The 23,806-nt window shown below is 47.7% G+C and overlaps 1 protein-coding gene across 2 annotated transcripts in view; it reads left to right on the plus strand.

The window, feature by feature from the left end:
* ssbp2 (single-stranded DNA binding protein 2) overlaps nucleotides 1-23,806 on the plus strand; it is an 87,078-nt gene that overhangs the window by 41,826 nt on the left and 21,446 nt on the right. For both annotated transcript variants that reach the window (XM_036528666.1, XM_036528667.1), the window contains exon 5: nucleotides 20,406-20,495. In XM_036528666.1, the coding sequence (XP_036384559.1) occupies nucleotides 20,406-20,495 (90 nt within the window). The remainder of the gene's footprint in view (nucleotides 1-20,405; nucleotides 20,496-23,806) is intronic.

The raw sequence follows: 23,806 nt of genomic DNA on the forward strand, positions 1-23,806 counted from the left end.
TGGAACTTATTGGCCACCTCCTCTATTTGTTCTGCCCCCATCTCCTCCTTCACTTCGAGCAGGAAAGTTTTTGCCGCTTCGTGCCTTAAAGTGTCAGTCAGCTGGAGCAGCGGTGTGGTGTAGTGGTATGGAGCGAGGGTGTGTGAAAGTGGTGGAGGAAGGTTGCCGGTTCGATTCTCGGGTGGGTCGCTGCTGTTGTACCTTTGAGCAAGGTACTTTACCCAGATCTAATCAGCGGATATCCAGGTTTGTAAGTGGATGAGATGTAAATTGCTCAGGATAAGGGCGTATGCTAATATAATAAATAGTTGTGAACTAAGTGTGTAGTTATTTAAGACCATATTAGCATGTCACCAAGCACATCACTGAGGTCACTCTTTCAGCATGCTTAGGGACTGATGATGTTAAAGGTAGGTCGAGGGTGTCTGAGCCCAGGTACGGCGAGTGACATCCGGTGAGCGTGGCCATTAAAGCACCATGTGGCAGGGTGGCTTAGTCACAGTCTCTGTTTGAGGGTTGTAATGTGAAGACAGGTAGGGATCTGCAGTTCAAGTGCAGCCCCATGGGTAAAAATCCCATCCACCTGTGTAAAAAGCACAGAACGCATAAGAACTGAAAGTGAAAGCATCATAAGTCTACTAGTGAGAATGAAGATGAAATAAACAGACGTGTTATTCATTGACATCTCCATCCCACTGACAAAGCTTATTTTTGCAGGTATATGGATATTTCATGTTACATACCTTAGTCTATGGTGTGACAGTGGTATCCTTGGATTTGAACCTTCTGAGTACAACCCTAGTTCCCTAACAAATAATCAACATGGCTACCCCATGCATCATTTAATAACATATGGTAGAGATGATTTCAAGGAGATGTCTCACGTTCATCAACTGAGGGAGAGAGACTGACAGAGAGACACATTCTGTTTGTTCCACTCCATATTATATCTAAATGCAGAATTTTCTCTTTTTTTTTTTTTTTTTACCTCGGCATTGCTAGCATACTTCATGTCTGGTCTCTCCAGTAATGCGTGTGTGGCGTTAGACACTGGCTTTTCATGGGACTGTGGGAATGTTGAGCCTGCCCTAGCTGGTGTCGAAAGAGCGCAATGGTTTATTCGCTCTCTCCCTGCTCCAAGCACAGGCTGGCTCGCACCCTCACCAGCTCTCCATACACTCTCATAGTCGTAATCCAGAAACGTATGAAAGGGCCTCCCGGTGAGACCCGGTAGATTTCTGAAGGCCCACCCCCTCCAGTAAAGGGTTAAGGAGCTTCTGTGGAGGCGAGAGTGAAGGGTTTCTGGGAGCCGGCAGCATTGGGATGGGGTAAATGATTAATGGGCACGGGGGGGGGGGGGGGGTGGAGGGTAGATGCGCCGGGGATGGTGCGGGGGGTTTGCCGCGCGCCTCACGCTCTCTTCTATAATGCAGGAGGCTCAGCCGAGAGGGGCGCATACCGGGATTTGGGAGATGCAGGTGGCCCTTTTCAATCACCCCCCCCCCCCCTTTTTTTTTCCTCCACGGTGAGAATTAATTTTTAATGGGACGAGAGACAGCCGGGGAGCTCTGTCTCAAAGCTGGTAAGAAAAAAAGCAGATAAAATCCACGCTTCATTGAAGTGAGCGGGGAGCAGAAATCCTCTGTGAACACACCCCCGTCTCGCCTCCTCCGAGTTTGAAAAAGTTCCGACGACGCGCTCGGCTTTGCATAATGTTTGCATACATTGTTTATATTACTGCATACGCAACAGCACGTATGTCGTATGTTGCTTTAGTATTCAGTCGTACCTAGCCTGGCACATTTGCTCATTTAACACCTCTGTATGATGCACCTTTCTAAATCAATCAGAAGTGAATGATGTGAAATGTGCCAGAAATGTGACAGGATCAGTAAGTATTACAATTGGGCAGCAGTAACTTACCACATGAATCTATGGTTAGGACCTCTATGGAAAGAACTCCAGTGCCTGTGATCTACATGTGTCTGTAAGTGAAAGAAGGTCAGTGGTGTTATGCTGTGCTGTGTATGGTAAGTGACTGAGAGGGTGCACATGTGGATACAAGATTGGTGTAGAGGTTAGAGACCTCTTCATTCTTCCAGATGGCGCATGTTAGCGTTACCCATCTCTTACTTCAGTGTCAACAAGTGGACCCTCCAACGTATCGCGCAGCGTAGCGCGGCTCCCAGACAGAGGCATCTTCAGGAAGCCGTGCTGAATTAATCAGGCATCCAATTAGTGTTAATCTGCATATTAATCAGAGGGGGTTCTGACACTCACCAGCTTTTTAATGATGAGGTTGATGATTATAATATTAGAGATGATAATGACATTAGGAACACATTCCTTCTACCTCTTCTACTTCCACCGCTCCAGATAGGAGTTGCCGCGACGGTAATCGCCCTTTCCCAGACGTTGGCTTGTCGCTGCATATGCTATGAACTGGGGCCAGAGTCAGCGGGCATGTTCGCACACGCACACTCAAGCGTAGAACTGAGCACAAACATATAATCAGAGGTTCTAATCGCACCAGGGAGAGCGCTGCTGTTTGATGTTGACACAAGGAGAACAATGATGTTATTGTCAGGGTATATCACACACTGCCACTGTTTCAGGAAGGCTCTGATTGGTGCTTTATATTGAACGCTGCGGTCTGGTAGTGGGCGGGGCTATAAGAACAGAAGACTGCTGTTTCTGTGTTTGCACAGACAGTCGTCTCCCTTAAGTTAATTGAATTGTTTAATTGAACCATTACCTTCATCTTCACAGATTAATTTACACTCTCACGGTATCAGATTTCATTGTCTACTTCTTACTTACATGCACATTTGCAAAAAATGCTTTGAGGACATACCAACTGGCAGCAGCAGTGATCGGCTGAGATGTAGACTGTACATCAGCTGGGTTGACTGTTGCCCCTCAAGGTCCACAGTCCTGAGAATTCCACAGACCTCTTTCAACTGGACGCTTATCGACACCTTTAAAACCAGGTGATCTGAGTTCTCGTCCTATCAGTGGCTCCAGTTTAAGTGATCAGAACCCGACTGAGCCTGGAACATGAGGGAAAGATTGGATTCTTGTGCATGCCGGTCTGTCTCTCCCCAAACAGCCAGATATGTGTCTCTGAACACAGCATGACTGACACACTGTGCTGTTAGATTTATTATTATTGCTGTTATTATGATTGTCATTGATTATTGTCATCATCATTTACTTTGCTTCCTGTGGGGAGTATGCAGAACGTATACTGTTGTTATGGCTAATGTGCCAGCAGTCCTGGTGTGCATATCAATCAACCAATCAATCAGACAAATTTAAGTGTAGCACCAAAGCACTTGACAGTGGGCCATTTTCCAGAGGGAATTAAATTGAAAAGGAAGATGCATGCAAATCTCAACATTGGCCAGAAGGTCCCAGGATTTTTGGGATGGATATGAAGCCCCCCCCCCCCCCCCCATGTCAGAGTCTGAGTTATCTAAAGGAATAACAGTGCCCGTCACCATCGTAATCTTCCATCATCTGCTGCCGTCGGGACAATGTGTGACACCTACCAGCGTGCCGCCTTGTCGCGGTGACGGCGGGGACATTACGTTTCAGCAGCGGGAGACCATTTCAACCTGAAAGGGCCAGCCACGAAAGCTTTTCCGCCGCGCGGGAGAGTGTCATGCCAGCGGGACGGAGCGTCGAGCGAGCTCCACGGCGCCGCCGTTCCCTCCGGGTCCCGTGTTCCTGTGACAGCGGCGTTCAGCTGCGGGTAACGTTACGTTCTGGCCCCCGGAGAACACAGCGCGCTGCGCACAGCGTCGCTCTCCTCTCTCCCCTGGCGGGGGCCTTGTTTTCTCCCCGAGGACGGCAGCCTGAAACTCAGGTGCAGCAGGCAGATAACAAAACTGCACCCACAACTGGTTTCATGGCCTGTAGATCCCAGATCCCTCTGCCCACCCAAAGCCCATATAAAAGAAAAGAAAAGCTACCTCAGTAATTATTAGGCAAAGAACAAAACATGATCATGTACAATGTTAGCGGAGCAGAGGTTCCGTCTGTACCCCCAGTTTACGCTCTCCAGTGTTGTTTCAGTGTACTGTGCTGTGCTAGTGTTCAGCGCTTTACCACAGTCTGCTTCTGTGTCGGTATACTGTGTTACTGCACAGCTCTCCGCCGTTAGCATAAAGCACGGTGGCTGCGCGCACTGGGTGCGGTGCTGCGACAGTGCTCTTCAGTGTTCTCTCTTTGCACCGTGCCGTCTCAGTTCGCCGTGCCGTGTCCACGCTCCCTTGCATTCCAGGGCCAGCTTACAGCACAGAGCCAGATCAAGACTCGTTCGGGTAAAAAGCAGGATGTGACGGCTTCGTACGGACGCTTGTCCGGGGGACGCGTTGAACCGTGTTGCAACAGCCGATCGCATTAGCATTCAGAGCACAGGGACCAGACGAGCCACAATTAGCCCCACTTGTGAGAAAACCTTCCACCGTCTCCCACAGGGGCTGTCTGGGTGACAGAGGTGACAGCACTGGCACAGTTGCAGGGTCAAACGTGGGCTACCACCACACTGACTCAGAGCTCATTCTCGCACAGACGTCCAATTCACTCTACCCAGACTGCCTGTATTCTCTGCAGTTACAGCACAATGACTATGTCTCCTTCACTTTTTTGTGTCTTGAAGTTCAAGTTTTAAAGACCTTTGACTGAAGACGGAAAATTACTTTTGGAGTTAATATATCAAGGTTTTTGGACCCTTGATACAAGACATTAACAGGATACACAGATGAGCCAAAAACATTATGACCGCCTGCCTAATATGCTGTTGGTCTTCCGTGTGCCGTCAAAACGGTGCCGACCCGGCGAGGCATGGTTCAGGCGACCTTCTTCCACTGCTCCAAGGTCCAGTGCTTGCGTGCCCATAGTAGGTGCTTTCGACGGTGGACAGGGGTCATCGTGGGCACTCTGACTGGTCTGCGGCTATGTAGCCCCATATGCAGCAGGGTGCGATGCACTGTGTGTTGTGACACATTCCTCCCGTAACCATCATTAAAATATTCTGTGACCTGTGCCACAGTAGACCTTCTGTTGGTTTGGACCAGACGGGATAGCCTTTGTTGCCCTTGCACATCGATGAGCCTTGGGTGCCCAACACCCTGTCACTGGTTTGTGGTTTGTCCCTCCTCAGACCACTGTCGGTAGCTCACTCACTCACAGCACTTACCACTGCTGACCGGGAGCACCCCGCAAGCCTTGCCGTTTCAGAGATGCTCTGACCCAGTCGTCTGGCCATAACAATTTTGCCCTTTTCAAAGCTCAGGCCTTTACTCCTACCCATCTCTCCTGCATCCAACATGTTGACTACGAGAACTGATTGTTCGCTTACCATCTAATCTACCCAGACCTTGACATGTGCTCTTGTTTGGAGATGATCAACGTGATTCGGTTCACCTGTGAGTGGTCATAATGTTTTGGCTCATTGGTGTACATAAGTAATAGATTTCTCCCCTGATTTGTTAGCTTTCAAAATGACAATATCCTGACTTCATGTTCTCATTCATGATATAGTCAGTGTTCTTACCTTTGCACTTAAACTATTGGGATCTTTTCTTTTCACCTACAGTCAATTCAGATGAATTGCGACGTTGTGTGGGTTCAAGGCTGTAGATAAGCGACTCAAGAAAACCTTTAGTTCAGCCTCTCAAAAAACCTCAAGCAAAAATATAATTGCCATTCAGAGTAATTATTCCATAAAAAAGCCAAGGTGCTGGCAGCTGGGTTGACTAATAAAACTTCTGATTGTCTCTTTGTGGAGAAAAATTAACCTGTACAGTACACCATGAAAACAAAACTAAAAAGAGTGGCACCCTATTATAAATAAGAGCTCAGTCAAATGAGAAAGGTGTGTGTTTATCTGGCTTTTCTGCCAGTGTGTTGAACTACTGTTGAACTTTTGAGAGTACATCTAAAAAGATTGCTCCAGCACAAATAAGCCTTTATAATTCAAAATGTATTAGTTCTGTTATTATTAGTGTTCGTTTTAGTGTAAGTATTAAGAGCTGCTGTTCCTGCTCTTGTAACGACATCAATATCAGTAATACTAATAATTTATTTAAATTTGAAAAAAAGACTTATCATTTTTGAAACAAGCAAGAATAATATTTGAAAGATAACTTTGAAAAATCCTTAATTATAGCCCAGTCCCTGCTGCTTGAACTTAATTGGATGCAGTTGATTAATTTCACCCCGATGATTCACCTTGCTGGAGGAAGCTTTGTGGTCATACTTAACTCTGTGTGTATGTGTGATGTGTGTGTGTGTGTGTGTGTGTGTGTGTGTGTGAGAGAGAGAGAGAACACCCTGCTGTTGTGAAACTCAAAGTCTGAGGGTGGGCGTGGTCCCTTCTGTACCCTGAGCCAACCATCTGGCTGCAGCCCAGAGAGTGGAGGCAGGGTGAGGGAGGGGCAGGCCAGCAGCAGGGCTGGGTCCCGTTTGAGGTTAAACCGAAACACCCCCTACGCACACATACACGCACACACAGACAGACACTCCTGTGTCCTCATGTGGCCTGCGAATGCTGCCTCATCATGACTTTGTTCCGTTAGAGCCAGAGAGGTGCGGAGTGTGACACAGCTCAGTGCCTCACACACACACACACACACACACACACGCACGCACGCACGCACGCACGCACGCACGCACGCATGCATGTGCAATCATGAGATTGAGATGGAGATAGTGTCCCTATCATATCTGCCCGTGACGTTGCCGGACCTGTAGCCGTGGGGTCAGAAGAGGGTGATCTCTCAATCTGCAGCAACCAGCAGTCCAGAGCTGACGTCAGCCCTGACCGCGCTGCGTTATGTCATCTCCTCCTCATCTCATCTCCGGCCTCTCGGGGCACAGACATAAACCTCCCCGCCATCCAGGGTCAAGCCCTTATTCGCTGTCACCTTATTAACCAGCGATTTATAGAAATATCCCCCCGGTCCTGCTGAGCGCAGAAGGGTAACCGATTTGACAGGGCCAGCGCTGATCGCGGTAGTCTGTCTGATGAAACTGAGAGTGCAAACGGTAATAGAGGGCTATGAATGACATAACTCTGGTAACAGTGCTCAGCCATCATTGTGCGAGAGAAGGGGCTAAAAAGTGTAAATTCTCCAATGAAGAGCTACAGGTGAAGAATCAGTGCTCTTCTGCCGTTCATCCTTAGAATGCACAGCAGCATCATCGATATTTACTATATTTGCAATTGTTTTCAAATGACCTCTCACCTTGAAAAACTACACGCGTCACATTTTGATACACCAGGCAATTGGTTTATGTGTTAATTGCGCAGCACCCTCCACCTACTTAAGACCAGACCAAGTGTTTTAACAATAACACCATGGGCAAGCATGGCCTTTGCTGACTTTTGGCACGACACTTTTATAGCAAGCAATGCAGGAATAGAAGGTCTTTGCTGAATCTTGTCAGGGCACCATACTCAGCCATAAAACCTCCCAGTGTGCACCGCCCGCATAAACAGCGGTATCTGTGTTTTCCGTCAGGTGTGGTGTCATGATAAGCCTTTCCGCACATGCTCCATGGGCTTTGCTGTGTGAGAGGTGCAGTTTGACAGCGATTGAGGCTCGGAGGGGTTTTACCAGCTTTGAGGCCAGCAGGAATGCTCTGTGCCATGCCGCATGTGCTGGTTTCTGCTTTTTAAGCAAAACTCTGACCTTTGACACCCTTTCAGCAAGGCGGTGTTTCATTAAAGCCAAGACAACCCCAGACAGCACACCCCACTTGACAACATTCAGCTCCTGAAAAAGGCTTCCATGGCCCCAAAGGGTGATGGGAGTGAGAGCGGGCGGGACCTCCTCACATCGCCCTTCTGTAAGCAATGGGTCGACATCAGGCAGCAGGTCACCTTGGGCACGCTCGCTGTCTCGAGGGTTCTCCTGCCCAGGGACAGCACACGCGGGGTTCTCCGAACTCAGGGTTCTCTGGGCTGTGAAACACGCTCTACAGTCCTCATTTCGGACCACGGCATAGCAGATATACAAGCCTCCCTCAGCAATGACCTGCGTTCAGGTCCTGCGCACGTTGCACAGGCGGACACTAAATAAAAGCTGCCGAAAACGAAATCGCAGCAGAATGTGAAGTTGCTGCGTAAGGGGGTTTGTGTCCGGTCCTGATGCGCCTGTGCCTATCGATTTGGGGAGCGGCTGAGGCTCAGAGGCTGAGGAGCAAAGTGTCTTCATCGCCGTGGTAAATACGGGAAAGGGAACCTAATTTGATTCTGGCGGAACGCTGTAGACCTCCAGGGAGACAGCACGGCTCTGGAGCCGTTTCCACGGCAACGGATGTCTTTTCCTTTTTTTTTTTCCCTCCCTTATTCCAGCAGGGCTGCGAAATGAGGCCCTGACGTGATTGGCAGGGCTGTTGAATATGTGCCCCCCCCCCTTCAGCCGAGCTGGAAAAACTGCAGCCCGGTACAGGAGCGAGAGAACGCCAGCACAGCCGAAACACACCGCTGCCCAAAAGCGTTCCTGTCCCTTTATTAAGAAAATACACCTATTGAAAGACTATGGTGCCCTTGGGGGCGGCGGGGGTCGTGGAGATCTCCATTCTGTGCAATATTAATATCTTTGTGATTTTATCACAGATGGGAATATCAATATTTTCCTGCCTGGGGCAATATGTATTAATGCAATCTAAATGCTCTTTCTTTGCAGAACCTCCCAGCTTTTCCTTCACGTTTGCAGTCTTGGGTCTGAATTTTGTGAATCTATTGCCCTCCCGTCCCTGGCTTCATACAGCCTGGTGTTGTTTGTGACTTTCTCCCAGTCCACAGATTACTGTCCGTTGACACACACGCTAACAGGCACACATGCTAACAGGCACACACACTCACCCACACACACACACACACACACACACACAGAAGCACACATGGGAGAGGCTGTGTAATTACCGCAGAAACAATAGTTCAGTTCCCACTAATTCTGTAAGCGAATAACAATACTTCTATTAATATTACATGAAATATCTACCACTGGTTCAGCAGTAAATGATGGCAGTAATTGCAGGTTACCATATTTAGTAAAACACCCAAATGGAAGTCACTCCCACACTGTGTTGAGGGACAACTGCAAAACCTTGGAAATGCCCAAGCTCGTATGATACAAGCGAGGGCTCAGTGCCTGGCGTTCAGAAGCATAAGTGGACTAAATGAGAAGTTACCAGTCAGCTCTCTGTTGAGATATGGAGAGTGAGAGTACTGGGGAGTGAAAGCTAGAAACAGCAGTGCGATAAAGAAGTACCTGCACACTTTCAGCACACGACTCTTTCTTTATGGAGGACCCAGATCCAGCCCAGATGCTGCCAGATCTGTGGTCTCAGTGCTCTCACTCCTAAACTCCTGAACCTAAACCTAAACCCCCCCATAAACCATCCCATACCCCCCACACCCTCACATGCTTGTCGAGCTGTTTCGATCAGTTTGTGTGATGCTCGGAGCTGCTCCCTTGTGTCACATCGGTCATTGCATCCGCAGTCTGGATGGCCTCGTGCATTAGTATTCTCCTGGTAAATCTGCGTTGTCAGATTGTGAGAGGAATGTGAGAAGGCTCACTATTGCACAGTGGTCAGAGTACTGGTCTCAGTGCACGACCGAGAGACTAGCCGAATAATTCCTGTTCAGGCAAGCTATCGATGTCAGTGAGTGACAGAATGTTTGTGGTACAAATTGTTTGCCTTAAATCCCCTCCCCCTGGATGAATATGTCTGTCAAGCAGATTAGTACTTATAATAATAGTTTGCCTTGTGAAAGCATTCTTGTAAGTTAATTTGGTGCACTCTTTTGTCACATTTTTTACTTTCTTACAAAGTGTTGCATTTATAACACTGATCCTGGCAGTACGGTTCTAAATGCAACACTTAATAGTGATATGGAAGGAATGGATATGAAGAAATATTATGTTAAATATCGTTAAATAAATGATATGAAATATTAGTTGTCCCGTCACTTTGGAGTTGGGGAGTTAAGAGAGGGGATGCGCAGTCTCTGGGCCAGAAATTCATGCGAGCGTGACTTAATTGGCTGTTTGTGGAGTGCAGAGGAGCTCCTCTCCCTGACTCTCTGGAATATAATGAGAGAGTGTACAGTGCAGTGGAGGTGCCAGGTACTGCCATCGCCCAGCCCCCTCCGCCTGATGAAGTAAACACACTCTGTAATTAGGGAACGGTGGAAGGCGTGTTCTCTCTTTAAACTTCACCGAGGGCTGGAAAGTGATCGGTAATTTACCTCGCAATTATAGTTTAACCTGTACGTCTGTGTCCAGGAACAGCTTTAAATTGCTTTCGAGATGTCTGGGGAAGAAAATCCTTAGCGTGTGTAAATAAGAAACGTTTAGCTGGACAAACTGTAACAGCGACACACCAAGGCAGTGGTCCTCATTAGGCGGGTTTGTAAAGGCTTTCTGTGGAGTGTATTTTCTCAAATAACCAGCACAGCGGTCTTTTAATTGAGGTCTTAGCTCCTTCAGATGTTTTGGAAACATGCACGGAGATTCAGGACAGACAAACCCAACCTCTGAGGAGTCACCACATGGCCCTCCTTTCCCAGGACGGGGATCAGCCCCCCAGATGCGTAACCCTCGACCTATCGCTCTGCTGCCGTCTCTCCCCTGTGTTTGAGAGGCCCAGATGGACCCTGCCGCTGGTGAATGGGATCAAGGGCTCTGGAACGCCTGCCTGAGTGTGGTCCCCCTTCAGCATTTCTCTGTTTTGCCGAGCTGAGGCGGGTGGGAAAACACATTGGTGTTTGCAGTGGTCACGGGGGTTTAACTGTTCTCCTCGCTCGACGGTAAGAATGTCACCAGAATGGTCTCTCCCGACTGGTGCTGGCCCTGTCTAGACAGGGGTTAAATTTAGTGGACCGGGCCGCACTGTGGTAATATTTGCCCCCGTCCCCCCTCTTGTTCATCTGCACGCTACGAAGGAGGCTGTGGAAGTGCTGGCAGACTGCTGCTGTTGGTTTTGGCTTGGAGTGGGTGGACACGTCCTTGTGCTGGCAGGTGTGCACCTACACAATAGGAAAGCAGGGGATGCTGGGATAGCAGGGTTCCCTGTGCATGCATGCATGTGTTTGCATGTGCATGTGACCTTTCAGCATCATCTCCTAATCTTGTGTACATGTCTGTGTCGGGCTGTGTAATTGTCTTTTCTTTTATTAGTGTCTGTGTAACTATGCAGCAGTTAAATTTTTTCATAGGTCGAGCAAAGTTGAACATGACCTTCACAAATAGACCAAACAGAACACAAGTAATAACTGCAAAATAATAGATTGCATGGTTAATTTAAGCATTGGAAAATGCGAGCCGTTAACTTTAGCCCTTTATTTTCCAGTGGTTTGATTGAGTCCACTTAACCAGTTGACTCATTTAACAGACCATACAGGAGTGGAGAAAAAAAGCAGGATTTGTGGTCCATAGTATCTTCCACAATTTGCAAGTGAGTGCATGTAAACAGCCTTTGTGGAAGGTGTACATTGCCACTTTCTTCAGTAAAAAAAAAAAAAAAACTTCTCTCCAAATGTCCATCAGTGTAAAGCATAACCGACAGTGAGGCTTTCAGCTTGAAAAGTACCCTCATTATTGTCTTTCAAACAAATTCGTCCCCTGGGGTGAGCCAGTTGGTCCCCTATTAGCCTCCCGTAGCCGCCTAAACCGTACCTCTCCCCGTGGCCAGAGCTGTCTGAGAACAGGAGGGTCTGGGCAGTGGGGGGTCCTGAGGTAAGGAGCTTGCAGGGGGATTGTGCTGTACCTCACAAAGCCACCTCCTTCCCCTAACCCCGACCCCGCCCCCCCCCACTTCCACTGCGTGAGCTTCGCCGCCGTTTCATAACAGGATTGGTTCTGTTGGGTTTTAACCGCACCAGCACTGTCTCTGGAAATCGCAATGCCAGATGGGACCCTTGTTGACAGAGGTACTTCTTGTGCTTTGGTACGGCTGAATGCATTTGTCCGGCCCAAATTTTTACAGTGCAGTGTAAACTTTTATTTTAAGTGTCAGGGACAAGACAAGTCTCCTTCCATATCTGGCCTCAGTGCCTGGATGTGATGGTCGTATTCTACCGGATGCACTCCCAGAATGAAACATTCTGCCGACTCCAGAATTATTTGCAAGAAGCCATTCTGAGCTTTTTACAGACCGGTGTAACCATACCCAAAGCGATTAAACCTGACTGATTCTTTGATGTTTGGCAGAGGAGGGAGATGCAGGACTCATATTTTCTGTTTCCTCTGACCGGTCAGACTGCAGACTTGATTCAGGAAGTAGACAAATGGCATTTGGGGGAGGGAGGGAGTGGGGAATGGGGGAGAGTCTGGGAGGGGGGTGGTTGCTGGGGGGGGGGACTGGGGTGGGATTTATTAACTTCCTGAGTGGTGTCATTTGAATTTCCTGTTGTAAGTATGGCCTTAAAACCAAAGAAAAGCAAAACCGCCTGTCCTCACACCCTACAGCAGACTGCTGAAATGGCTATTGATCCTTCACCCCCCTTGGCAGAGAAAGAGAGTTGCCGTTCCTTTTTACAGACATTGTTCCTTTGAGCAAGTGTCTATTCACTTAACTCTAACAAGGTTTTCACTCTGAGAGCAGTGTAATTGTGGCATTGTTCACTACAGTGACATCTCAGAGAAAAACGAGGGCAAGACCTGTGTGGAACAACATGGGAGAAAAACCTCTCCATGTAAATAAAGTTTTGTGTTAGTCAGTTGATTGTATTTCTCATGCACTGCAGATTTTTCTAGAGTGATTTTGAAAACGTACCTTACACACTGCCACTTATGGACAGCGATCTTTGACTTTATTCTAGTTTTTTAAAAAGGTGGCTTTCTCTATTTCAAATTCATATTTCTAAGTGACAACAAAGGGCTGCTTGCCTAACGCAAACGGCCCTTTGTTAGGTTTTTGTCCCACACCCTATCCAAAGCAGGACTTGGAATTCTGTGTGCGTTTCCTTGAGAGAGATTTTTTTTTCCTAATGAGAATGGAGAATAATTCTAGCCGTGTGCGACTCCTGGGGCAGCTCTCCTCTAAGGAGGATGGTGTGAGTGAGACGAACAGGAAATAACCTTGAAAACACAGTGAAATTAACATGCGCACAGTGTACAAGCGTATAGATAAACCTAAAAGCTGATTAGAGGCAGTGATGAAAGGAAACACAGGAAGCTAAACACACAGAAATCTTAGCATTAATATATTTAATACTCTAAAGGGCAGATCAGAATGACCCCTGAGCTCAGCTGCAATGCATAGATCTAATTGGAAGATATTTACTGTACCAAACCAATTACCTCAATTACAGACCGGTTATAAGTGGAAATTTCTGCTGTATTCCAGATTGAATGGCGATAACACTTATGGCACTAACGGGATCCCGAATACCAAGCGGCAATTTTACTATGTCGTAAATGTTGTTTATTGTAACCACCTGCCAGTCCATTGTGAGACACGGTTGTTAGCTGGAGATATAAACGATAACACCGTCAAATTAGAAAGCGATTAATCAAGCCGAAATATCAGCCGCTGTTACTGATCGGGGACTGGGCTGCTGCGGACATACGGCTCATGTTTCGGGGGTTCCCGGCAGTCAATTTAATTGTCTCGCTGGGTCTTGGCCTCGGCCTCTCTCTCCCTACCTCAAAATCGGTACTCTCCCAGCAGTAAGGACACGCTGGTATCGGAACGCTGCGACGTTTTGGATGGATGATAACTTAACAAGCTGTGCGCCAGAGAGGCATTCCATTCATGCCACTCAGACTCCTAGTTAGGCTCTCCGACGCAGCTAATTGATTACATTAATCACCTCTAATCAGAAACCCCCTCTCGCTACCGGGCAGATAGGCTTGGAATGACCCCAGCGCACACTGTTGATTTGTTAATCCTGTCAAGTGTTTTTATTAATACTTTGCTGGCCGGATGAAAAGGAAGACAAGTCTGCAATCAGTAGATAATAAGAGCTTGTTCGTGAGTGAAGCTGAGGAGGGGGCAACAATGCCACATCAACACCTCATCCTGGATTGGTTGGACTCACTTTTCAACATCATACAGCTGTATTCAACAGGAGGAAGGGAGGAAGTGTCACTTACACTTAAAATGGGGAATTGAGTGAATTTTGCCAGGTGCAGGCCCTATTTGCAGCTCAGACATTTCCTTTGTGTTAATACCTATGGTGATGCTGTCTGAGGGTGTCAGGTTGTGAGCTGCTGGAATACCCAGCGTGCATTGCGTCAGGGAGAGTGAGCTGGTAAGCGGAGCCTCACAAGAGCCAAAAGGCACACGGGGCCGACATTAAAACCCAACCTGCCATTCGGCGCACCACTGGTAACCCTAGTTGAGGATTGAATAATTCAGGGAACAAATGTATTTGCCAAAAGGTGCTAGTCTTTGATTTGGAGAAGGCCAGAACTGCAGGTGAAGTTCATGCATGGAGGGTAGTTATGCTCCACTAATATCATACATGATCGTGTTTTGTCCTTTTCTTAATAATTCCTGAGTTACCTTTTCATGTATGTGTTTGGGATATGGGTAAGAGATCTGAGTGTGAAAGAGGTTATAAAACCCATTGTGTGTGCATGCGAGAATGGGTTCCTCACACATAGCATTAGCAGTCGTACACGCACGCACACACACACACACATTTTCACACATAGTCACACACATGCATGCACTTACACTCGCAGTGTGTAGCAGTGCTGGGAGGGCTCATGTGGCTGGTTCATGATTGACAGGCCAGCCTTCTGCTCATAGATGAATGTAAACTGCAAGGATGTGTGCTGCTTTTGTAACACCTGCTGTGGATGCAGGAGTTTGCAAGTGTTCCTGCCCTTTCACAAAGACACATTATTGCAAGTACTCTAGCACATGCTGTATGGCAGCACACGAGCACCAACTGTAGAAAAAACTATTATATAAATTATTTTTTAAATACTTTGTTCTCTCACTCCGGCTAAATTGAAATTAATGGTTTGCCAACATGATTTTCTGACCGTGTGACCCTGAAACCTGATAACAAACATGAAAGGATCTGTCTCCATCTCCACAGCTGTTGAAACATTTGTTCCAGCGATTTGCTTCTTTCGTCATATCCCAAAGTCCTAATTATCAGGCTGTGGAATTTATCATCTGGGCTATTAACCACTGTTCAGAGAAAGACTCTCTTAAATTATATCTGCCTGATTGTCCCCCATTCATGTGTTCTTTCCCTCATTCAGTGGAACACAAGGCTATTATATACCGTGAACATGCACAGAACAATAGCTGTGCTAATCGCTGTTATCTTGGTGATTGCTGTGCGGTAGATGCTGTTCTTTTTATAGTAGTTGCTCTCTTGTGAAGAGGCAGGGGAATTGAATGTTGTTTGTCTGTTAACTCCTGGATGTTCGAATGGTTGCTTGGTCAGCAGCCCCAATAGCGTGCACACACATGCGCATGCACACACATTCACACTCATGAACACATACACAACACACACACACGCATATACAGGCTCCTACAGTTAATTGTCAGGAGGCCCAGGCAGAAACCAGACTGCAGGCCTACAGGCTGACAGGAAAGGGAGGGGGTGCTTGGGAAATCATGGAGCTGGTGGGCGTACCTGCACAGAACAGAAAGAAATAACTTTGAAATTTCTTATTATCTGACCGTCACAATCTCCGTGGAGAGTGTAGGGAATTTGTCATGGTTCCAGGCAAGCGTTGCATGGATTATGAAAAAAAAATGACAAGACCTGAAGGCACTGTTTGATGGCCATGGCCGCCTTCCTGGCCTTTTCGCACCCTAGTGGTAAAATATTTTTACTGCAGTTCATTACCAGGGGAGCTGCCGAGTGAGTGAGTGAGCGAGGGAGCGTGCGTGCACAGGTGTGTATGTTCTTTATGACACAACCATGGTTGGGTCTGCTTTCTCCAAACATCCAAAAACAACATGCAAAAAAGGAACCGGGTTAGGGTATTTGCATGGTTGTGGTCATAGGGGAAAACAGGCCCACGCACTCTACTTTGGATTTCTAAGAAAAAAGAGAAAGAGGCAATAAAAACAGCAGGGGGTGAAGATAGATGGGGGGGAATGAGGAGCTGTTTATGGATCGACTTGGCCCCAATTCCGAAAAAAAGTGCGCTCCGACCTAAAAAAGCAGCCAGTCGAAACTCCAGAAGATGCAGGCAAATATCAGAGCGGCCCTTTATTCTCTCTGCTCGGGGTGTGCGGAATGAGTGAGTGAGCGAGTAAAAGAGGGAGGGAGTGAGGGAGTCAGAGAGAGCGAGAGAGCGGCGCGTCCAGATGATCGCGCCGATGCCACCGAGATGCGAGCCGGAGGAGAGACGGAGGGGGGGCGCGTGACGCAGGGAGGGTGAAATTGCGGTGGGGATTGGAAACCGTTCAGGCGGAGAAGTGAAGCAGCGGGAGTCCCCGGGGGGAAAAAGCGAAATGTGGGGGGCGGGGGTGGGGGTTGGTGGGGAGGGGGGGGGCTGTGCTCTGTCATCTCTCACCGGCACCGTCGCTATCACAGCGGTCACTCCTGAGGAAAAACACGAGTGGCAGCAGAAGGCTCGCGAGATGATTGGTTTTGAAACAGCCAGACACAGTCACCGCTGCCAACAAGGAAAAAAAAAAAAAGAAATACAGGCTGAAGCCTCTCTGCGGAGACAGCAATGTGACGGCTTAAAGATTAGTTCAGAAAAAGCCGGAGAGCTCGGGGGTGTTGTTCTGAAAGATTATACGCTCGCTATTACCATCTTAATATATTTGATTGTCGTGGTATTATTCATTCCTGGAATAAGCCCGGAATGTTCTTCCTCCCAAATAAAATATGCTGAACTTATTAGCAGCGGTCAGCTATGGCTTTCAAATGGGCAACTTCAACAAACGCGGCAGTGCGAAGGCCTCCGTTGCCGTTCATTGGGACGTGGAGATTGACTGTGGTCGTCCTTGCTGTTAGTGTGTGTTAGCGCTGTTGGTGGTGCACCGCTGCTGAGCGTCTCTCCTCATCATGTGACGCCGCTGTGTGTTTTGCCGGTGTCGGGGGCTCAGAGTCCGGCGCTGGGTGACACAGTGGCGGGGAATGCCAGCTTTCGGGAAGGGCGTGGTGACCGCTCACTCAGCACCGCAGTTAACAGCGGTCGCCGAGTTTCCCGAACCCTCCTGCCATCCCGCTTCCATCCACCCCTCGTCTCCTGCCCCCCATCCGTACTGTCGGTGCCCACCCCCCATCCCCTATCACAGCAGAGGCCATTTTTAGCTCTGTTCCCATTGTCTAAATGGGTACTGGTGGGGGGGGGGGGGGGGGGTGTTGGCTCAATGCGACAGGAAGTTGCCCCAAAAACAACAAAGTCTCTCCGTGCTTTGGAAAACAAAGCAAAAATATCTGCTTTGAGGGACTGAGAGAGACATGACCGGGGGGTGAGGGGTGTGCTCTGTGTGACTGTGTGACGCAGGCCTCAGGAGCCCACGAAATCATGACTGAACACTGCTGGCATGGGCCGTTAACGTCTCTGCCAGAGCCTCTGTGCTAGGCCACTGTTCAAGCTGGAAGGGAGTTCAAGTACTCTGAAGATTACTCCTCACAGAACCGTGAGTGTCAATTCAGGAAAATGGGCCATTTAAGGGTCTCGCTTTTGTCTTTCAAATGTGATTTTTCTTCCTATTCAAGCTTTGCTGTATGTTTTTGAGCACACTGTGCTTGTGGACACATAATGACGTGGCAGCCGCTTAATGGAGGGATTCTCACTGCATGGCGGCCTGCAGAACTCCGCTCAACACCCTCTCTGTAGGAGGAGTGATCCATTCTGCCATCTTGTACTTCTTGTTTTGGGGAGAACAAAAGGGTGCCAGATCTCAAAAGCAAGGTACAAAAGTGGAATGACAGATTGTGTCGAATGAGTGACAATGGAAAGCCCTGTCCCAGCATCGTCCCAGTCCCATCCCCAGCAAAGGATTGACTTTATCCAAATTTCTGCTGTCTGAAGTTCCTTGATGTAGATTTCCACCCTCTGGAACACTGGTTTATCAACGTGCTGCTGTTACCCACAATTCACCTCTATAAAGATGGAGGGCTAAGCAGCGCCCTCCATCTTTATAGATTCCTTGGTATGACACAGTTGAGGTCTGAACCTAAAGTTCAACATCCTTTGCTGAATAAAGATGCTCCAACCTCAAGGATGCTGAAATGGTTAGCTTTTGTTTACGCTATTGTGTCCTTCTTGTTTCATGGTATTGTCTTCCTCCTGTGGCTGACTGGTCTCTAGTTCTTTGTGAGAGTGCCCAAAGTTCAAGGACCGGGTGAAATAAAGCTTGTTTGAAGTCGAGTCAAGACCTTGACTAAAGGGATAGAAATCTGCAGTTAACATTCCCCTACTTTGCTTCAGGCCTCGGTATTGTTGCTGGGGGAAGTCAGAGCTTCTGACGTCACTGCAATCATAGTATTTTTCAAAAAGTGTCATAAGATTCCATTGGTCCTCTAACAGGGCTCCAAAAACTGGTTCTTGTGCTATTTAACAATTTCTGCAGGCCCTCCTTTAGACACCAACTAATTTGTCTCAAATTGCTCATGATTGCCTCTTTTCATGTGTTCCGCATTTACCTGTGTGCGACTTAGGATATTTCCACTTCATCTTTTTATTGGTCAGCCTCTCCATGTTGAATAAAGTGGGGAATAGTGGAGTCGCTAACAGTGGAGTCTAAATTTTCCTCTATATGTAACCTTTTACAATGAAATGTGGCGTTGTGCACACTCTTATGCACAATCATCAATACATCACTGAAGGTACGGGTGTTCTTTTGAGGCAGTGGTGTCCATTTTTTTACTCACAGTACACAAATGGGATGACCACCATGCATGTCTGTGAGCTATGTGTGGAATAGGGTGTGTGTACACTATGTGTACAGTACAATGCAGCTGCCAGCTATAGGCACAGTCCAGCTGCTTCTCTCAGGCCTGTTTACCAGAGACTAGTTCACTTTTCCCTGTAGGATTGCATCAGATCCTCTTACTCTCTTCCTCTCTCTCCCTTTCTCTTGCTCTCTCTCACTCTCCCTTCTGAAAGTACCTGGGGTAGGAGCAGGGTCAGCAAACATTGAGGAGGAGGAGACGTAGAGGAGAGAAAGGAGGACACAAGAGTGTGTGTTAACCAGGCCAGAGGATATCGCAGAGGAGTACCCCTTTCCCACTGTAGAGCTGGAGCCAGGCTGGCCTGAGCTGGACCCGATGCTGGCAGACCTGGTACAGCACGATTGCGTTTCCATTGCGTCACCACCAACCAGAGATGTAGCACAACACATCATCATGAATACCGCTCTATTCCTAGGTTTAGCCATCTGATTAATTTCTTAAAAAATAAATGAAAGCATAAAATGAGACTCCATATTACCTCTGTGTAGCCAGTTGTTTGCTGTGGTCAGCAATGAGAGTCTGTGTCCTGCATTTAGTGCCTGTGGCAGCTGAAGCAAAGTAGCTGTGCAGCTTGCAGACTCACGGCTTGCCTGTAAGTAGGCCAGCATCGGAAACGCTAGCAGGCTGAGCTGACACTGGCCAGCACATCCGTAACGATAGGGAAAAACCAGACAGCCCTCACCAAGTGAGCCAGCCATGTTCCAGCTCAGCAGAAACGCAGCAAAGGACCAGTATATGTGCAGATGTAGGGACAGAGTCACTCTTTGTACTTGCAGGAAGGGTAATAAACAGCTGTGGCTTTGGCTTGCTTTTTTTTTTATATAGGTGATGGGGGGGCGTTGAAGTGTTTGGTGTAAAGTGGTATAGAAGGGGTGAAGAAGGAGTGTTGGGTAAGGCTGGGAGATCTGTCATACCCTTATATCATACTTTATCTCTCAGTGGCGTTGTACCTGCTCTCTCATTAGCAAACTGGAACAGGGGAGCGAGTTGGACAGGACTATAGTTCTTTGAAGCCCTCAGTTGTACTAATCCATGATTTATTTAATGCCTCTCCTGATTAATGAACCATTTTTCTGCTTTTCCTCTTTCCTCCTTTCTTTGTTTTTTTTCCTCCATCTTCCTTTCTTTCTTCCATTCTGTCTCTAATCACCTCACTATTTTAAGTTTTGAGGATCAGTTTCTCTGTGATGGGGTTCCTGTCTGGTGCGTGGCTGCCGGGCTTTTTCCACATGTATGTTCGTTCTGTTCAGTTTTTGCTGTGCTTTTTATGTATGCCTGCGTCTGTTCGATTTTTTGCTGTGTGGCTGACTGTAGCCCTTGCATGTGACTGACAGGTTTCTCTCTTCCTGTGTATGAGCAGCTCCTGGTGTCTTTGCTGTCTAATTCCGTGCCTGCGTGCAGTTTTCATGCGTGTGGCTGACTGCAGGTGTTTGTGCTGTATTCTGCCATGTGACTCACTGTGGGTGTTTTCCTCGTTTTCCCCCAGAGTGCCGCCGCCGCTCCCAGCCCGGTCCTCGGAAACATCCCTCCAGGAGATGGGATGCCAGTGGGACCCGTTCCCCCGGGATTCTTTCAGGTACAACCAACACGGACGGCTTCTCCCGGGACGGCACGATTGCGATTGGGACGGCCACCTCAGCCCGTGGAGCTGCACCCGCAGAGACACAACCACATGCCACATTAGCATATGCACACACGCACGGGCATGCACGCCACATTAGCATATGCTCTCACGCACGTGCACACACGCTTCATTAGTATACATAGGACAAACCACCTGCAAAACTCTGACGTACATAGACACTCAGTTGGGTAGTGACACACACATACGCACTCAGTCTCTGACAATACATATTCACTTACCTACTCACTCATGCAGGCACTCATAAGGATAAATAAATACACATGGGCAGTCTCATACGCTTGACCACAGCTGTTACATGTGTTTATTGGTCAGGATTGGCTGAAGTGCTGCAGAGAAAAGCTTGTTTGGTCAGTGGTAGGGGTGGTCATGGACCTTTTGGGAGGATATCGATGCTTTACTTCCTCCTTTTCTTGGTGTCTGAGGCCAGCTTATGTAAGAGCAATGACTTTGAAATGACAATAACAGTAAGCAACTGAACTGGAAATCGTCACTGATAGAATGTTTGTGGAAAGGCATGGAGATATACTTTTACTCAACCAGATGTTATCTCTTGAATTTCACTGCTGCAAGTGAATCCTCTTCCCAATTAAAAGCATTAATGCATCCTGGAGTTCGGTAATTGATTATTGAGGGCTGAGGGTTCTTTTCTTACTGTCAGATGATGGTGTCTTTGCCTGAGTTTGGTCAGTAGTTTCTGTTGACTGATCCACTGTTAGTTTTTGTCTGGATTCCGGTATAATTTTAACAAGGATTAGCAGATAAATATTCCTTTGAAGTCCCGAAAACTTTCTAAGTGGGATTTAACGCTTTTATATTTATGTAACGTCTCCGTAGGCAGCAGCCGTGATTCCGTTTAATCCCTGTGGGACTTATGAATATAAAGCATCATTTATACAGGCATAGCACAGGTGGCAAAGTGATTCCAGCGAACTTCCTACTGCCTCGGATCCATGTATTCAACGAGAGAGACAGAGGAAAGTTAAAAAGGACCATAAAATGAATATTAAGGGCGCATCAAACTGTGTTCTGTGAGCCGGCGATATTCGCAGAGGGCACTGGTTTTCTTCATTAGCGTTAGGAGAATGCAGCATTTTTGGGGCAGGACGCTTAATGGCTGTTAAATATGAATGATGTTTGTTGCCCTGGCAGCTTTACCTTGCCTTTGTGAGGTCAGTGCACACACGTTGTTTCAGACCACCCAAATACATGTGCTTCCATCATGGTAGAGAGATATGGGGAGTGTAAATGTGAAAGACAGATGGAGGTTATGGAGAATAAGGAGTAGTTAGTGTGCCTACAGATGAACCAGAGTGTATTTATGGCGGTTAGCATAGCCATGACACACCCTCACTCACTAATGTGTCTCATTGAATGAGGTCCACCTTGGATTTGTATACAATACCAGGAATTAGGTATGAATGGTCGTTGGATTTTTTGTGTTAGGCATGTGCTGTGTGGTGTTTTACAGTATTTCATTGAATAATTATAGCTTTAGAAGTACGGATCAATCTGTCATTCTGAAGGATACCAGCAAGTTCCTTGTGTAACACCACCCTTGTTTACGTCCAGGGTCTGGTTGCTCTCTGTGGCAGCTTTGCTTTCAAGCACAGTTCCTGGACAGGATGAGGGTCCGTTGCAAGGCCATAGATTACCTCACAGTCGTAACAGTTAAAAGGAAAGTGGCTGTGAATCATTTATTTATTTCATCTTTATACAGGAAAAAAAAAACAATAAAAGCATTGACTTTGGGCCTGGCTCAGTTTTTCAGCTGGTTACCGAAGTGTTTCGAAAGAGGACTTATTTCAGCTTAATAGTCAGATCTTCTGTTTGCTGAGTGTGATTTTTGTAGCAGTGTGTTGCTGGTGAAAATATCAGTTCCAGAGTGAGGCACTGTTGGGGGACTGGGTTCATGGTCACTGGCATGTTGATTCCACATGCCTCACCTTGAAACACACAGAAATTAATTCATTAAGTTCACTAGGTCTGCGCTCCCCGTCAGTGCTGAATTGAATTTGAAGGTAGCGTATACTTTCGCACAAGGCCCTTTGACAGTCACTCCAGAATCCCCAGGAACAACAACCCACTCGCCCTGGTACAGGAACTCGAGCATGTCGTATTTTTAACCCTCTCATTTGGTTAGCGTAACAGAAATGTCCGATTTTGAGCGTGTGTCACGAGGAAGTGAGCAGGAGGGGGAAGCGAGTCAGGGTAGCACCGTGTTCCCGCCGAGCCCATTTGCAAAGAGCAACATGCATCTGCGTAAAGAGTTCCCTGTGCGTTATCTTGTCCTTCAATTGAGTTATGGAGGCACAATGTATCAGATTGTGGTGTTCCGGAATTCGCTGGATGAACGGGGACAGAATGTCACACAGACAGACTGCACAGGTCACCTGGAGGGGGGAGTGGCAGGGAGAAAAGCCAGCACTATCCTCTATGAAGCTAATAACTTAAGACGATCAGATTATTTACGGTAAGTGGCTCAGGCGAGATTGCTTTGTTCTTTGTGTTTTTGTGTCCGGAGATGCTGGACACATGAGATCATGTCTCTCCGCTGACCTGGGCAGCGGCGCTGTGCAGATTCACACCTAAAAAACTCCCAGCACCGGCACTTAGAGGGAAGCCTCACGCACGTATAGAGGTGTACCGCTAATTAGCTGTCGGCCTGTCTGTCCATTAGCTTAATTGAAAGGGGACCCGGGGGGTTCCGCTGCAGGAGAGGGTCTCTTTCGGAAGGTGTAACCGTGCTTTCACAAACTGAGCGACAGGAAGGGCTGCTCAGACGGGTCAAACAAATAACACGAGAGCCAGAAGGTACCACACGACTGAAGCATAAAAGCAGCTATGCATTATTTACGGGCGCGCTCGCTCGCTCTCTCTCTTGGTCCAAGCGGAACCTCAGGAAGCCCTTCTCCCCTCTGCCCGGCCTGGCTTGGCCTGGCCCGCCTTCTTGGAGCACAGCGTCTCCTCTCATGCTTCAGCGGAGGCTCTTTTTTTTTTTTTTTTTTTTTTTTTTTTAGGAGTCAGTGAGGCGTGTTATGTCATCGAGTTCATACCAGAATCGCCCGGGACAGTCTGTTCTCCCCCGGCTCCCGTGTGGTTTCAGAGAATAGCTCGCGTCCCCTTGTTTTCGCACTTTTTCGCCGACTACGGTTTGGCCACGGTGGAGGTGTCGCTGGTAGGCGTATCTCTTTCTGTGGTACAGGGGGAGGAGCAGGGTGTTTGGGGGGTGGTGGTGGTGGGGG

The sequence above is a fragment of the Megalops cyprinoides genome, chromosome 5 (genome assembly GCF_013368585.1).
Source record: "Megalops cyprinoides isolate fMegCyp1 chromosome 5, fMegCyp1.pri, whole genome shotgun sequence".
NCBI classification, from domain to species: Eukaryota; Metazoa; Chordata; class Actinopteri; order Elopiformes; family Megalopidae; genus Megalops; species Megalops cyprinoides.